Here is a 16,185-nt window from a genome sequence, read left to right on the forward strand (position 1 = left end):
TCGTACCATATCTTGGATCCCCTCATTCAGGTTAGCGTGCAAGCCAACAAAGGTGCTTATTTGAACGTTCTCAGAGACGAATTGTTGCCCTGTCTTGTACAACTTCATGCTGGGTATTCTGTCGAGCTTGCATCTTCCGAGACGACAGCAGTCCTGTTCATAGGGCTGCACACGTGCGTTTCTGGTTTACAAAGCTCTCAGGCTTCATATAGCACGTCGACTGGGCCACCGAATCACACTTAGTCCACTAGAAAATGTCTGGTACTGTTCGTAACAGCGAGTGAAACTTAGAAATCTATACCCCAGCAATTTTGTTGTTGTACGGTGTCTAATCACCACAGACTGACTTCAGCTGCATGTGGATACTTCATGAAATTAGTACACAATCCTATTAGATGAACTAAATGTACTAGTTAGGCTATAGGCACTGTTACGCGGTATTATCTGCTGAGAATGACAGTAACTTGTTCGGTATGCTTATTTCTACGTTTCAGTTCAATACTCAAGAGGCTATAAACCAGAAAAAAGTACACAATTCATAGGATGTTTCGGATGTAAGTGTGTTTGTCTTCAACCTCATAGAGATAAAGGCGGTAGCTTAAGGAGTATTTTGTTGTTGTCTTAGGCGAACTTCTACCGATTCTCCATCTCCTGGCCGAGGATCCTGCCAACAGGTGACACCAACGTTATCAACCAGGCTGGAATTGACTACTACAACAACTTGATCAACGCCCTCTTAGCGAAGGGCATACAACCGCTGGTAAGGCGAAAGCTATAAAAATAACATCCTTTTGATATAGAATGGATAGTAGCGAGCTTGTTGGAGTGTGTTTCGAAGCCCAAAATTTACGCTATCTTGTAAAATTTTACTATTTTTCTCTTGTATACTTTTTTATTCCCGTTGCCCATATGTATTATACGTAACTGAGTATGCAGTTGTGCGCATTGAGACGTTAAAAACAGTATTAAATTATATTTACTTCCAGGTCACCATATACCACTGGGATCTACCATTTGAGCTACAGAAGCTGGGTGGATGGACGAATCCAAGAATCGCAGAATACTACGTCCAATACGCGAAAGTTCTCTTCGAAAACTTCGGTGACAGGGTACGTTGACAAATTAAATCGTAGATACTATGTATTTTTAATACTCTCACTACTTTTTGTTGGATTATCCATTAAGAGCGCTCTAATCTTCAGCATTCTTCTGTAACGCCGTATTCCAAAATCTTTTGTTATCTTCTTTTTTGTAATGATTATCGTCGAAATTTCACTTCCGTATGACGCTACACTCCAGTGCAACACTTTCGTAAGATTGTTCGCTACATTTAAATTTAGATTCTACATTTCTGTTTTTCTGAACAACATTTCTAAAATTCGCCAGTGTATGCTCCGGACTTCAAGATTTTCAAATTGTTTGTCAGTTAATTTTCGGCGCAGGATTTTGTGCACGATTTGGTACCTGGATTATCTCTCAGAAATGATCAATGGGATTTATGTCAGACGATTTGGGTGGCCAAAGCATTCACTCGAATTGTTCAGAACGTTCTTCAAACCAATCTCGAACATTGTACCCTAGTGACATGGCGCACTGTCGTCCATACAAAATCCGTCGTTGTTTAAGAACAAGTCATACATGAATGGCTGCAAATGGTCTCCAGATAGCCGAAAATAACCATTTACTGCCAATGATTGGTTACTTTTCACCAGCCTGTTCACACCATTATGGAGCCACTATTAGCGTACACAGTGTCTTGTTGACAACTTGGTTCCATGGGTTCATGGGGTCCGTGCCACACTCGAATCCTACCATCAGCTCTTAACAACTAAAATTGGAGCTCATCTGACCAGGCCACGGTTTTTCGATTGTCTACCGTCCAACCGTGATGGTCAAGAGCCCAGGAGAGGCGCTGCAGGCGATGTTGTGCTATTAGTAACGGCACTCGCGTCGGTCGTCTGCTGCCATAGCCCATTAATGCCAAATGCCGCTGCGCTGTCCTAACGGATACGTTCGCCCAACGTCCCACGTCGATATCTGCTGTTATTTCAAGCAGTGTTGCTAGTCTGTTAGCAATGACAACTGTACGCAATCGTCGCTGCTCTAGGTCTTTAAGTAATGCCGTCAGCCTCTGCATTGTAGGTTTTGAGAGGTATTGCCCGAAATTTGGTATTCTCGTTGCGATATTGACACTAGAGATCACGGGGTATTGAATTCCCTCACGATTTCAGAAATGGAATGTCCTAAGCGTACAACTCCAACCACCACTCCTCGTTTGAAGTCTGTTAATTCCCGGCGTGAGGCCGTAATCACGTCGGGCACCTTTTCATATGAATCACCTGAGTACAAATGACGGCCCCACGAATGCACTTTTATTTTATCAAATGGCTCTGAGCACCATGGGACTCAACTGCTGAGGTCATAAGTCCCCTAGAACTTAGAACTACTTAAACCTAACTAAACTAAGGACATCACACACATCCATGCCCGAGGCAGGATTCGAACCTGCGACCGTAGCGGTCGCGCGGTTCCAGACTGTAGCGCCAGAACCGCTCGGCCAGCAGCGGCCGGCTTTCTTTTATCCTCGCGTACGCGTTACTATCGCCATCTATATATGTGGATACCATTATTGCATGGCTTTTGGCTACTCATTGCAATATTATAATATTTTTATGTTTTCCTGGCTGTCTGATTTTTAAAGTCCAACATTGCGACGCTGTATAGGCAGCTCGGGAAGACCGGAGCAAATTTCTTTTCGAAATTTTTTAAATTATTTTGGTTAGATTTATTCCGTTTGAAACTGTTTAGTGTTATAACAAGATATTAAAGTACAACTTGGTATATATACTTCTAACTCAACGTTTCATTTAAGTCCGCAAAATAATTTTGTATACGCTCAAGCCGCATGTCTAAACGTGTTCTGGACACGAGAATCAGAAATTTCTTAGGCCGTTTTGCTGTCATCAGGGATTTCATAACTTCTTCAGCATTTATTAAATGAACACAACACTCTTAGTTCGCACAGCACCCGTCCACCATACTTAGTAAGTTTATCGTTTATTCCATTTGGGGCACAGCTCTTGCGATTTTTTAAAGTTTGCAGAAGCTGGTCAACCTCGTCTATGGCTGAAATCTGGTTTCGGAAGACAGAGCGGATCAGGTTATATTTGTGGAAAGGGGCCAAAATCAGTTACTGTCAGTTGCACAAAACACACAAACTTTATTTTCCTAAAAACTCTTAATCACACATGCCCTTAAAAGGATTCAAAAACAATACGGTTGAAGGCCCGAACACATGTTATTAAAATTGCCTCAAGGAATACACGCGGCAGAAGGTCTTAGTTACAAAAATTTTACATAAACACTTGGCACTAGACATAGAAGAACTTAGGCTTAAGGCCTGGATAACAAGGATTAGCAGTAGAGCAAAATTCCCCCTTTTCTCCTTTAAAAAATTAGTTCAAACAAGAATATTAAAAGTTTTAACTTAAGCCGGCTGAAGGCCTTATTTTAAATTTAAAACAAACTAAATTAATAAGCGGCTGAAGGCCTCGCACAGTACTCGAGACAAAAATCACAGTCTAAAAATAACAGAACAATGGTGCTCAGAAGTGTTTCAAGGGTCGGTCTGCGGAGGTAACTTTCATGTAAGGTTAGGTGAGATAGGTAGCCAAGAATAAGATTATGTAATCAGATGGCAACCCGACCCAAGGACGGCTGAAGGACCGACCAACAACCTAATCAATTCCCTTCCGCCGACCAACGGCACGGCAACGGAAAATAACAGCCGAGGACGAAGATACCAGCAGCACTATGTCTTCAAAATTGGCGTCTAAAAACAGCCAAGGCACAATAACCACTCAAAAATATATAAACAAACACCAAAGGCTGTCGAACTACACGCCGTGCCGGACAGCATCAACACGGCGAAGAAACACACACTCGCTATTCTGTCCCAACCGACCGACTGCCTACTCGAGAACGCCGACAGCATTAACATAACTGCTCAGTCGAAATCACACAAGCTAGACACAGTTCCACGAAAACACTTCCACAAGAACTCGAACAATCCTAAAAGCAATCGCTGTGGAACAACAAGGACGAGTCACAAGTCGACACACACACAGGGAACCTATAAACGGTCGGCGACCAAATACACGACGTTCGATGAAACGACCGACCGAACTTCCAAAAACGTCGTCCCCACTGAAGTCATGTGCGTCGGCAACGGTCGGGTGAGTCTTGGCTGTCCGGACTTCACTGCAGCTCCATCCCGACTCCCTGATGTCCGTTCGGAACTTGGAGACACGGCGACACGGGCGCATTGGCTCGGACCCCACCATGCAAAGGGAACATTTTCCCATTGACCACCGACATCTCTGCACCAGGAAGGACTCGACCCAAGTTCGGCACGATGACCAACTGACGAGGCGCAACGGTCGTTCCCGCTCCAGTCTCCTTCCGTCGGACAGTATGTGTGTGTCGCCAGCGGTCGTCGAGTACTGACTGTCCGCACTTCGCTGGCGCTGCGTCCCGACCGAACTCCGACAGACCACGACCCGGAAATACTACAGGTCCCTCCAGAGATAGTACGACAGCCCACTTATCGATAAGCGCTGCTGCTGCCACTCACGGGCAAGCAGACCAGCAACTTAGTAACGCCAGTAAATCGAATAAGAAACGAGACGGCAGCACTGGGACAAAATGTTAAACAATAATGGTACGAACACGAGCCGTGCACTGCTCAATGGTTACTGAATCAACTGAACTGTTGTTAACTCAATTTTTTCAGGAAAAAAGTGTGTTGCATGATATTTTCGACAGCAATTATACGTAAAAGTATAAACGATTTTAGAGGAATTTTCTTTGTGGAGATTGTAGCCTGAACGACCACGCTCTGCTGGATCGACAACTAGTCGACAGTGCCAGACTGCCGTTGATATATTGGTGGCGAGACAGTTGTGCACATAGTTTTTAATTTTCGAATGTGGTTGCATATTTGAACTACTTCAAATTGCTATTTATTATTTCGTTTACAAATATATAGGGACCGATGACCTCAGTGTTTGGTCCCCTCTCCCAAATCAACCGACCACGCAACGAATGTGCAGTTAGGAGATTCGATGGAACTGTGTGAGACACGAATGCTTTTGTCACCAGGTGAAGCTTTGGATCACGATAAACGAGCCGGACATGTTCACCAAGGGCTACGCGACGTGGGGCCAGCAGGCGCCCAGCGTGAACGCGTCGGGCCTCGGCGACTACCAGGCGGGCCACACCGTGCTGCTGGCGCACGCCGGCGCCTGGCACCTCTACGACAAGCACTTCCGGCCCACGCAGAAAGGTGAGCGGCCTGTCCCGTGCGCCTACTGATAATGGCGTGCACCTAAAGGGGCGTTCACATGGGCTACATCTTATAGCCACGTTTGACCTCCGTAGAGTTGCCGTCAACATTTCTCCAACATGGCTGCCTACGTGTTTAATATTGCTGATGGAGCAGGCTGCCGCAGGTAGGCGGCCGAGGTGTTGTCCACCGTGGTTGGGAAATATTTCTTTTGATGAAAAGAAAATTGTTTTGAAATCAAAATCGCTGAATAAAACTTTTATTTCATGATGACCGATTTCAACAGAAGCTTGCTATCATCATCAGATATTTGAAAATTTAAAGTACAGAGATATCAGTCACATAGGGGATACACATTTACATGTATGCACCTTAAATTTCCGAATACCAGATAATGACAGCAAATACCTGTGGAAAACAGTCATTGTGAAATAAAAGTACTGGGTGTTGGAGAACTCTTTTTCTCGTTATAAACATTTATGAGACATAAAATATGACACGCAGGCCAACACTTTTTGTCTTGAGTTGCATGTGACATACTCAAGTTTTTGTGTAGATACATACATAATGTCACTTTGTTTGTTCCAGGGCTCAGCGGAATCGGACGCCATTTGCAAACAACATCTACTCACACCAGCAGCTCAGTATGTCCTCTGGTATCACGAGACACAGTCACCAAAACCAATCAGGAGAAAGTTCCTGGCGGCGTACCATAGATAGCCACCAGGTGTTAATAGCATCAAGGTGTCGTGTGCGAAGTTTAAGGAAACGGGGGGAGTCTGCGATCTCCCTAGAACACGCGGGCCTGGACCTAGTGCGCAGAAAATTCAGTGAGAGACACCTTCGTGAGAAGTCGCAAGAAGTTAGTCTGGAATTTTCTCTGGACTGTTTTTGGTGATTGTGTCTCCTGATACCAGAGCACACACTGGAATTTCTCCTGCTGTGTGGTCAAGTTGTTTCCAAATGGTGTCTGAATTGCCTGTTGTTACACCACTGGACACTGTAACAGTCTAAATAACAATAACTATATGTGTAGGAAATAAATGTGAATATCTTACATGCATTTGAAGATAAAAAGTATTCATCTATTTGCCATATTTTATGTCTTATGATTGTTTGTAACTAGGAAAAGACTTCTGGGACATCCGTAATTTCCAGCGATATTGGCTTCAAAACAATTTCATTTTCATCAATTCAACGCATCGCTCCCTGGACGTAACACGTGTAACCTACACATTTCGTATGGACACGCCATATCTACCTCCGTCCTTTTATTGTCTTGAAGTCATCAGTCTTGCGACTGGTTTGATGCGGACCACTGCAAATCTAGCACTAACATCCTACGTCCTCTTATTTATCAGATATATTCGAGAATCTGTCTTTCCCTGTAGCTTTTACCCTCTACAGCAGGTACTGCCAACCTTTGGTAACCCGTGAGCGAGAATCGCATGCTCTAGCTTGCGGACCGCCTCGTCATGTGTCGCAACAGCAACGCTCCTAGCGCAAAAAGCCGGAACTACAGTCCCCGTTACGACGTTAACTTTTATGGGGTAACGCAGCCATATGAATGGTGCCTCTTTCCCGAAACGCCACGGCAACAGGTTATGCCTCAAAAGACACTTTCATTTTATGTTCACCCCATCTTTAGATGTTTATACTTGTCTATGCGTAGTGAAATTGTTTATTTATTTAATATGTATTACAATAACTGCTTTAAAGACGTATACCATCTTCACTGAATTCCGTCATTCAGTCAAGATCGCATACTCAGTGATAAAACAAAGCAGTACGCTTTACCAGAAATATCGACCCTTAGACAATGTATCTAATAGTGTATTCTAAATACGACAGTATGCCATCGTAGGCACTGTATAACACTTAAAACACTTGATAATGGCACTTTGAAGCCGAAATCATGATCGTGTAAATGTAACACTGCAAATAAACAACAGTCTAATGGCGGTACTGACTTTAAAGAAATATATTATGACTGTGGCACATCATTATGAAGAAAAAAAATTTAATGGGGCTGTTTCAGGCAAAATCGGCATCACGCTGAACATTGATTGGTCAGAGCCCGCCACGGATTCTGCTGACGACGCAGAGGCGGCCGAAAGGTCACTACAATTTACGGTAAGCCCCCATCTGTGGCATCGAAAACTTATTCTTATTTCTCCTTCTAATTCTTACTTTTGTTTATGCTGAATGTTAATATTGTGTCGGATACCATCGAGTTCAGCTACGACGTATCATCGCCTCTCTCAGTACCATATAGCAATAGGGATAAAAATGTTAAGTATAAGGGATGCGTAAAGTAGTGTCACTCAGCATGAAAAGAGGAGGAATGCAGTACATGTTAAAGTTCGACAACAAACCGGATATGTTGATACACTTAGGTTTTCTGTACATATCAGAACCTAGAAGCATGTGCTTGTGAGTTGTTCCTTCTGACTACTTCTCTTGTACCTGTAACCGTCCACAGATTCCCTATTGGAAACTTTCACCTACTTATAAGAAAAGAAGATGCATAATTGGGCTACCTGTTAAACAAGATTTCAATAAACTTTTTCAAAAGATATGGACAGGAAAAATTAACTGGAATCATTATTTTTGTGGTTCAATCCAATTTATGTGATTAATATTCCAAACTGTATGCAGCAAGATAGTTGGACCCTGACTGAAACATATTTTTATATGTAGCACTCAGGTGACACAATTAATGTCTATCCAGAAATTAACAGAGTATCTGATAATAACATACAAGTAATGTAAATTAATAATACAGGTTACACCCATGAGAACAAGCTACAAATTTTTAAGAGATATTTAAACGAGGTGGTATGGGAAGAGGTACATGAAGATATAGCTATTAAGGTCAATTTCAGTCCATTGTAAATTTGTGTCAAAATTTGAAAGCAGCTTTGCTAGATAGTTAACCAGAAAATCTATTAAAAAACAAGTAAGCTGTGGGTATCAAAGGGAATTAAAATGTCATCTAAGAGGAAGAGGGAAATTTACATGGAGGCTACAATAAGGCAAGATCTGACATTACTAGCATGTTACAAAAAATTCTGTTAGATAGTTGGGAAAGCCTTAAAATGTGCAGAAGTTTGCACATCCTACCAGAGATTAATACTGCAGGTAACAAGATTAGAACTGTGTGGGATATTGTCAAATGGGAGACAAGACAGTCAATCAGTGAAAAAGGTACCACAACAATTTAATTAAATGACAATCTTGTGACTGACATTTCACGTGTTGCAAGTACTTTTAAGAGCCATTTTAGAAATGAGCAGGATTAAAAGTTTCAGCTCAAATTGCAAGAAAATATATTACAAATTTCAATCCAAAAAACTTAATGTAACTACAAGTAGCACCAGCAACCTTCACTGAAACTAATAGAATTATAAAATTTCTAAAGAAACAAAGGCTCATATGGTGTTGATGAAATTTCAAGCAAAATTCTGAAAAGTTGTCCTGACTTAACAAGTAATATCGTCAGTAAAATAACTAACACATCAAATGCGTAGGGAATTTCACCCTCCAAATATGAAAAGCCTTAAACAATAAAATATCACCGGTTGGTATTTTTAGTATGTTTCCAAAACATTTGGTAGTGTAGATCATGCCCCACTCATAGAAAACTTAACATTTTGAGTTTTTGCACGCAACTGGTTTAAATCACACTTAACTAACCGAATGAAATAATTGCACCATGTAATTCAGGCAATGCTCCAGAAGGACAAATGGCTCGGGAGAAAGCATAGAACGAGTCTCACGGGATTAAATTTTGGGCCACTCAAGTACCCTATATATGTGAATGACTTTCCCATTAACGTCCAAGAAATGGAAACGGTACTGTTTGCGGGCAATACTAGTGTTATAATAAATCCCATTAGAGAAGAAGTAACAGAAGAGATTGTTAACGAGGTTTCACAAAGAATTATTATCAAGTGGTTCTCTGAAAGTGGACTACCCCTAAATTTTGAGGAAAGGCGCTATATTCAGATTTGTTCAACAAACAGTATCAAACCAGCAATTGATGTAGCACATGAACAGGGTCAGTAAATGGTGTAAAAGGCTCCAAATTTTTAGGTGCACATATTGATGAGAACTTTAACTGGAAAAAGCGTATTACCAGGTTGCTCAAACAATAAGTTCATCTACTTCTGCTCTTCATAAATTTCTTGTCTTGTAAACGAACGAACCAACCTCCTGACGTATTTTCCTCATTTATGATCAATAATGTCTTATGGCATAATTGTCTGGGACAACTCATAATCAGAAAGAAGGTACTGATTGCACAAAAGGAGCAGAAAAAAGTCATGTTTATCCACAGTCGTTATGTAGTAGCACTTAAAGGCGTCGGGCTTTTTAGCTGCATCGTTACCATACATATATATTCGTTCATGTAATTCGTTGAAAATAATCTATCACAAGACGAGAAGAATAGTGATAACCATACGTATGACACTAGGGGAAAAACGACCTTATTGCCGATTGTTAAAGTTGTCAATGGTCCACAAAAGAGTTCAATATCACGCAAAGTTTATTTTGATCATATATATATATACACTCCTGGAAATTGAAATAAGAACACCGTGAATTCATTGTCCCAGGAAGGAGAAACTTTATTGACACATTCATGGGGTCAGATACATCACATGATCACACTGACAGAACCACAGGCACATAGACACAGGCAACAGAGCATGCACAATGTCGGCACTAGTACAGTGTATATCCACCTTTCGCAGCAATGCAGGCTGCTATTCTCCCATGGAGACGATCGTAGAGATGCTGGATGTAGTCCTGTGGAACGGCTTGCCATGCCATTTCCACCTGGCGCCTCAGTTGGACCAGCGTTCGTGATGGACGTGCAGACCGCGTGAGACGACGCTTCATCCAGTCCCAAACATGCTCAATGGGGGACAGATCCGGAGATCTTGCTGGCCAGGGTAGTTGACTTACACCTTCTAGAGCACGTTGGGTGGCACGGGATACATGCGGACGTGCATTGTCCTGTTGGAACAGCAAGTTCCCTTGCCGGTCTAGGAATGGTAGAACGATGGGTTCGATGACGGTTTGGATGTACCGTGCACTATTCAGTGTCCCCTCGACGATCACTAGTGGTGTACGGCCAGTGTAGGAGATCGCTCCCCACACCATGATGCCGGGTGTTGGCCCTGTGTGCCTCGGTCGTATGCAGTCCTGATTGTGGCGCTCACCTGCACGGCGCCAAACACGCATACGACCATCATTGGCACCAAGGCAGAAGCGACTCTCATCGCTGAAGACGACACGTCTCCATTCGTCCCTCCATTCACGCCTGTCGCGACACCACTGGAGGCGGGCTGCACGATGTTGGGGCGTGAGCGGAAGACGGCCTAACGGTGTGCAGGACCGTAGCCCAGCTTCATGGAGACGGTTGCGAATGGTCCTCGCCGATACCCCAGGAGCAACAGTGTCCCTAATTTGCTGGGAAGTGGCGGTGCGGTCCCCTACGGCACTGCGTAGGATCCTACGGTCTTGGCGTGCATCCGTGCGTCGCTGCGGTCCGGTCCCAGGTCGACGGGCACGTGCACCTTCCGCCGACCACTGGCGACAACATCGATGTACTGTGGAGACCTCACGCCCCACGTGTTGAGCAATTCGGCGGTACGTCCACCCGGCCTCCCGCATGCCCACTATACGCCCTCGCTCAAAGTCCGTCAACTGCACATACGGTTCACGTCCACGCTGTCGCGGCATGCTACCAGTGTTAAAGACTGCGATGGAGCTCCATATGCCACGGCAAACTGGCTGACACTGACGGCGGCGGTGCACAAATGCTGCGCGGCTAGCGCCATTCGACGGCCAACACCGCGGTTCCTGGTGTGTCCGCTGTGCCGTGCGTGTGATCATTGCTTGTACAGCCCTCTCGCAGTGTCCGGAGCAAGTATGGTGGGTCTGACACACCAGTGTCAATGTGTTCTTTTTTCCATTTCCAGGAGTATATATATATATATATATATATATATATATATATATATATATATATATATATATATATATATATATATACAAATGAAAAATGTCTTTGAATATTCTTATAGTATCTTAAAATGGAACAATATATCAAAACAGGACTATTTTGCTGCGCATTTGACCCTTCTGTCTATCTGTTAAGACTCTTTTGTTCTCAAGAACAGATTGCGGTACCACTGTGAAATTTTTGGCAGAAACTAAGGGCCCTTGAATATGTGTCAGCGTTAAGCTTCTAAATAAATGTAATCAAAAGAAATGACTATATCACATATTTTGTTACTCACACATTAACTCATCATAGCCTGTAAGGTAATTCTCGATGACCTACAGTCATGGAATCGAGTCGTTTGAGCACCAAATACAGGCTCATTCTCAGAGATAGCACGTAGCGTTAAACTAGGAACCTCAACACTTCATTAATAGCTGCTTATATGCTAGAGGCACGCCGTGTACTAATGATACGATTCTACGTATTTCAGGGCGGCCTGTTTGCACACCCTATTTTCTCGTCGGAAGGAGACTACCCTTCAGTAGTGCGGCTGCGAGTGGATGCCAACAGCAAGGCCGAGGGCAGAGGGGTGTCCAGGCTGCCTTCCTTCACCCCTAGCGAAGTCGAGTACATTAGAGGTGGGCTTACCTAATAACTGCTTCATCACCTAATGCACTCGCTTCCTTGGTAATTGATATTGAGCTGGTGTAAAAAGTGCCAAGAGACACTTCTGCACAAGGAGCCTATACTCGATGGATCTCCTAGAAATCTCAGGCGCATTATTTCTGTCATTTCGGTAGATATAATTGATTTGATTTATGTAATATATAAATGGATTTATTCGCTCTGTTTCATAAGACGTTCACTAACAGCAGCAAACGTAGATTTGTTTCTCGTAGCAAACAAAAATTAATGTGGGGGTGGTATTTTATATGTCCATTCACTTGCACAATCACATAGTAGCGTAGTGCTTCATGTGGTTTACTGTATGTGTTCACTGCGACAGCAACGACTGGGAAGCTTTGCTTCAAAGCGATAAAGAGACCGTATGGCGAATGCCGGCACGCGGACCACGGCAGACTCTGTTCAAAAACAGTTTAGCGACATTTTTGTCTTTAGAATATTCATTCAAGTTTTCGTGGTTCTTATTTTCGCTTTCATTAAATATTAACACGAAAAGTTTGAAAATCCTGTCAGTTGTAAACAGTACTGACAATACCTACAACATATTTCCATAGAGACAACGAACACTTCTTCGCGGATCTGCCTTCACCTCTGGAAAATCGCTCATGCAATGTCGACACCACTGTAGAATGTGCGACCAAGTAGTGCGTCTTCCATCGTTGGGTACAGCTGGTGGGAGATTTCAATCGAAAAGTTGTGGTGGCGACCTATAGTGGAGTAGTGGGATGGAAATGACACAGTAAATGAGAATGGGATAATGTTAGTGGATATGTGGGAGACATTATCTTTGAAGATGTTAAATCGTTTCTTTGCTCACAAGCAGATCCACAAGTTCTTCCATAAGTGTCGGGTCAATAATAGAATACTATTCAATATAAAAATTCCAGCGTAAGAGCAAATTTTGTTGCAGTGAACAGAGATCCAGAATATGACCCAGACCACTTCCTTTTACGTGCAACATGGTAGTAACATCCAAGGGCGAAAGCAAATTAAAGAGCTAAATATTCCCACCAAGGCTGTGAAAACAATTAAATACAACTTAGACAGCTTGGAACAAGTCTGCACAATTTATTTGTAAATTACGGTTGCCAAATAAACTCACGCACTTAGAAGAAGGAACGGCGGAGCATAAGTACCGAGGAATTAAAAAATGCATATGTGAAGCAGCATTTAAATGCTGGGGAGGCAAGAAGACGAAAGAAAGTGGCCACCTTAATAGTGGATTCACAGCGTTGAAGCAAACCTAAAAAAGATGATCCACAACAAACGGTTGAGAACATGGGACAAACACGATAGTTAGAACGAATAGAGAAGAAAAAAACGACATCTGCAAAAGGAAAAATGAAATCTGTATGGTTTGTTCTTCGTTTTACTTTTTTACTTAGCCCTGGAAGCATTTTCCACGCTACCGCCACGTTGACACTTTTGTGTCCCGTCCCCTATGCATTGATCAGCTTCCTCGTATTTATAAAATGATAAATACGAGGAAACTGATCAATGCATAGGGGACGGGGCACAAAAGTGTCAATGTGGCGGCAGGGTTCCAGGGCTAAGGAAAAAAGTAAAACAAAGAACAAACCTGCCGATTATGTCTGGTAAAGTGGAAGAAGGATTTTATAGGCTTCCTAGCCTAAGAAAGGACAGTGAAGAAGCAGAAAAAATAAGTACGAAAAATATACAGAAGACGGCTATACAGAGGAAAATTAGGATATCACCATGGCCTCAAAATTTACCAGTAGAATTAGTGAGGTATGCTCCACGTATTATGTGTGAACATATGAGCAAGATGAATGTATATGGTATAGGGAGGAAATTTCAGCAAGCGTATCTAAGCCCCATAGATAAACATGAAAGCAAGAAAGCGTGTTTACTGCACTGCGAGATTAAAGTGACGCCATTTGCAGTCAGATCGGTAAACAACAGTTATGCACCACATCTTCAAGTCCGAACTACATCACCTCGTCTGGCATCTACTATCTCTCACAACATATCCATAAATTAACTGTCAAAAAAGGTGTTAAACAGCACGCTGGAGCTCATGATTTCAGTATAGCTATACATCATTGAATTGCCTTTTGAATTTTGCCAGCAGAATTCATATCAACTTTACACAAAATAATTGATATAATAGTATGTCTCTACTGACAATACAGTCATTAGACTCGTTTGAGTTCAACGAATACACAAGCATTAACACAGGTCAGCATTCTGTCTAGTGAAATTGGCTATTTAGATTGCATAATGTGGAGATGCAGTCAGTTAAAACAAATGTTGCTCATCACACGTCTCGTGCAACCCCCATTGTCAGAAGATAACACCAGTTGGTTTCCAGTTACAAACAAAATTAGTATTAAAGTGAAAATATGTGTCAAATATCTGCACAACGTTGCATAATGAGTACAGGTGAAGAAACTAAACTTGTGGTATGAACTGCTGTTATTTTACAGGAACATCTGACTTTTTCGGGCTGAATCACTACACAAGCTGGTATGTGGCTGACGGAGTCGAGGGCACTGTTCCCTCCAAGACTTATGACTCAGGAACCATCACCACCCCCATGACAGAGTATCCACTAACGTATTCTGTCTGGCTCAGGGTAAGTAGGCGACACCATAACTCATGTAGAGATTCGGTTGGAACATGGTCAACATACACTCTTTCAGGATATATCTTTCGATTATTTTTATAACTAGGTCATGTTTTTCCATGTAAAATATAGTTCAAGTACTTAGATAATCACTAGACGTGGTACTGGTCTAAACTAGAAGATACGTTCCTATTGAGATATGGAGCCTGTTAATTGTGATGAGTGTTGGTGCAGTATTCAGGGATGTAGACCGTCTGACTTTGCAGTTCATTGCGCATATCTCAATGGTTGTAATTTTCAGGACACTGATGGTGTTGTTGATTGAAGTCACGGCAGTACAACGATTTGCTACATCACACAGCTGAGACTGTGCTGCCCGTGCTCTGCTTTAGGAGAACAAGATCAGTGATCCCCTGAAGTGTGAACAAACTGTACTATTATCATTTCTATGGTGACTTTTTATCCCACGAGGGAAATGGCAGACATCGTATTCTGCATGAGTGATCCGATGGCAGTAACTCTCATTTTCTACAGATCGCGCGACAGTACCTCATCGTAACGTTTCATGGGTGGTCCGGTAGCATCGCCTTCCTGTTCAATGGACCTGAATCCGTTGGATTTATTGCTGGGGAGACGCTTAAAGATATTGATGAGCTCCCAACCCATACACGATGTGTAAAGGTTACAAGAGCAAGTGATCAATGCGTGTGCCGCAGTCTGAATGGAACGAGGTGTTTAAGAGTGGGTGATTCACTGCGAAAAAGGGCTGAACGATCTGCCAAAATGCAGCACTGTCTAAGTATATAATTGTACGTAACAGACAGATGGGAAAGAGAGGACAAATTAGTCCACGCCGGACATCCAACAGAAGGAACTTGTCTTCTAGTTTTGGACGATATACTATTTTATGTGGGAATATGGGACATTTTTTAAAAATTACCTTATGTGTAACATGAGCAGTTCTGGTTCAAATGGCTCTGAGCACTATGGGACTCAACATCTTAGGTCATAAGTCCCCTAGAACTTAGAACTACTTAAACCTAACTAACCTAAGGACAACACACACACCCATGCCCGAGGCAGGATTCGAACCTGCGACCGTAGCAGTCCCGCGGTTCCGGACTGCAGCGCCAGAACCGCTAGACCACCGCGGCCGGCTGAGCAGTTCTGATGTTACCACAGTTACCTGATACACCCCCGAAGTGACAGTTTGTCTGCGGATGCTTCTCCGTCGAGTATAGCTTGTTGTGCTTTGAGAGTCAAGACTTGTTTACCTGACGTTACATACTTTTCGTTCACGAATAATGGAATGTCTTCCTACGGAGAGTTTCTGAAGCATCTCCTGAACATCTTCCGAACTAAATATGCATAATGCTTGCCTTATACGTTATGCGCCCAATTTATCACTAGTAGATCATTTAGCATCTTCATTTCATAACAAATTAGTGGATTTGTGCTATTAACTTCCAGCTTCCCCTCCATGTAGCAAAATGAAATGTGTTTTTACCAGTTAGCATACAAAACTAAGAGGGCATGCTGAAAAGTAATGTCTCC

The 16,185-nt window shown here is 42.7% G+C and overlaps 1 protein-coding gene across 1 annotated transcript in view; it reads left to right on the forward strand.

Annotated features, from left to right (window-relative positions):
- LOC126199050 (myrosinase 1-like) overlaps nucleotides 1-16,185 on the forward strand; it is a 41,123-nt gene that overhangs the window by 11,827 nt on the left and 13,111 nt on the right. The window contains exons 3-8 of the mRNA XM_049935758.1: nucleotides 626-760; nucleotides 987-1,109; nucleotides 5,161-5,344; nucleotides 7,383-7,477; nucleotides 11,851-11,998; nucleotides 14,492-14,640. Of these exons, the coding sequence (XP_049791715.1) occupies nucleotides 626-760; nucleotides 987-1,109; nucleotides 5,161-5,344; nucleotides 7,383-7,477; nucleotides 11,851-11,998; nucleotides 14,492-14,640 (834 nt within the window). The remainder of the gene's footprint in view (nucleotides 1-625; nucleotides 761-986; nucleotides 1,110-5,160; nucleotides 5,345-7,382; nucleotides 7,478-11,850; nucleotides 11,999-14,491; nucleotides 14,641-16,185) is intronic.

Source organism: Schistocerca nitens, chromosome 8 (assembly GCF_023898315.1).
Source record: "Schistocerca nitens isolate TAMUIC-IGC-003100 chromosome 8, iqSchNite1.1, whole genome shotgun sequence".
Taxonomy (NCBI): Eukaryota; Metazoa; Arthropoda; class Insecta; order Orthoptera; family Acrididae; genus Schistocerca; species Schistocerca nitens.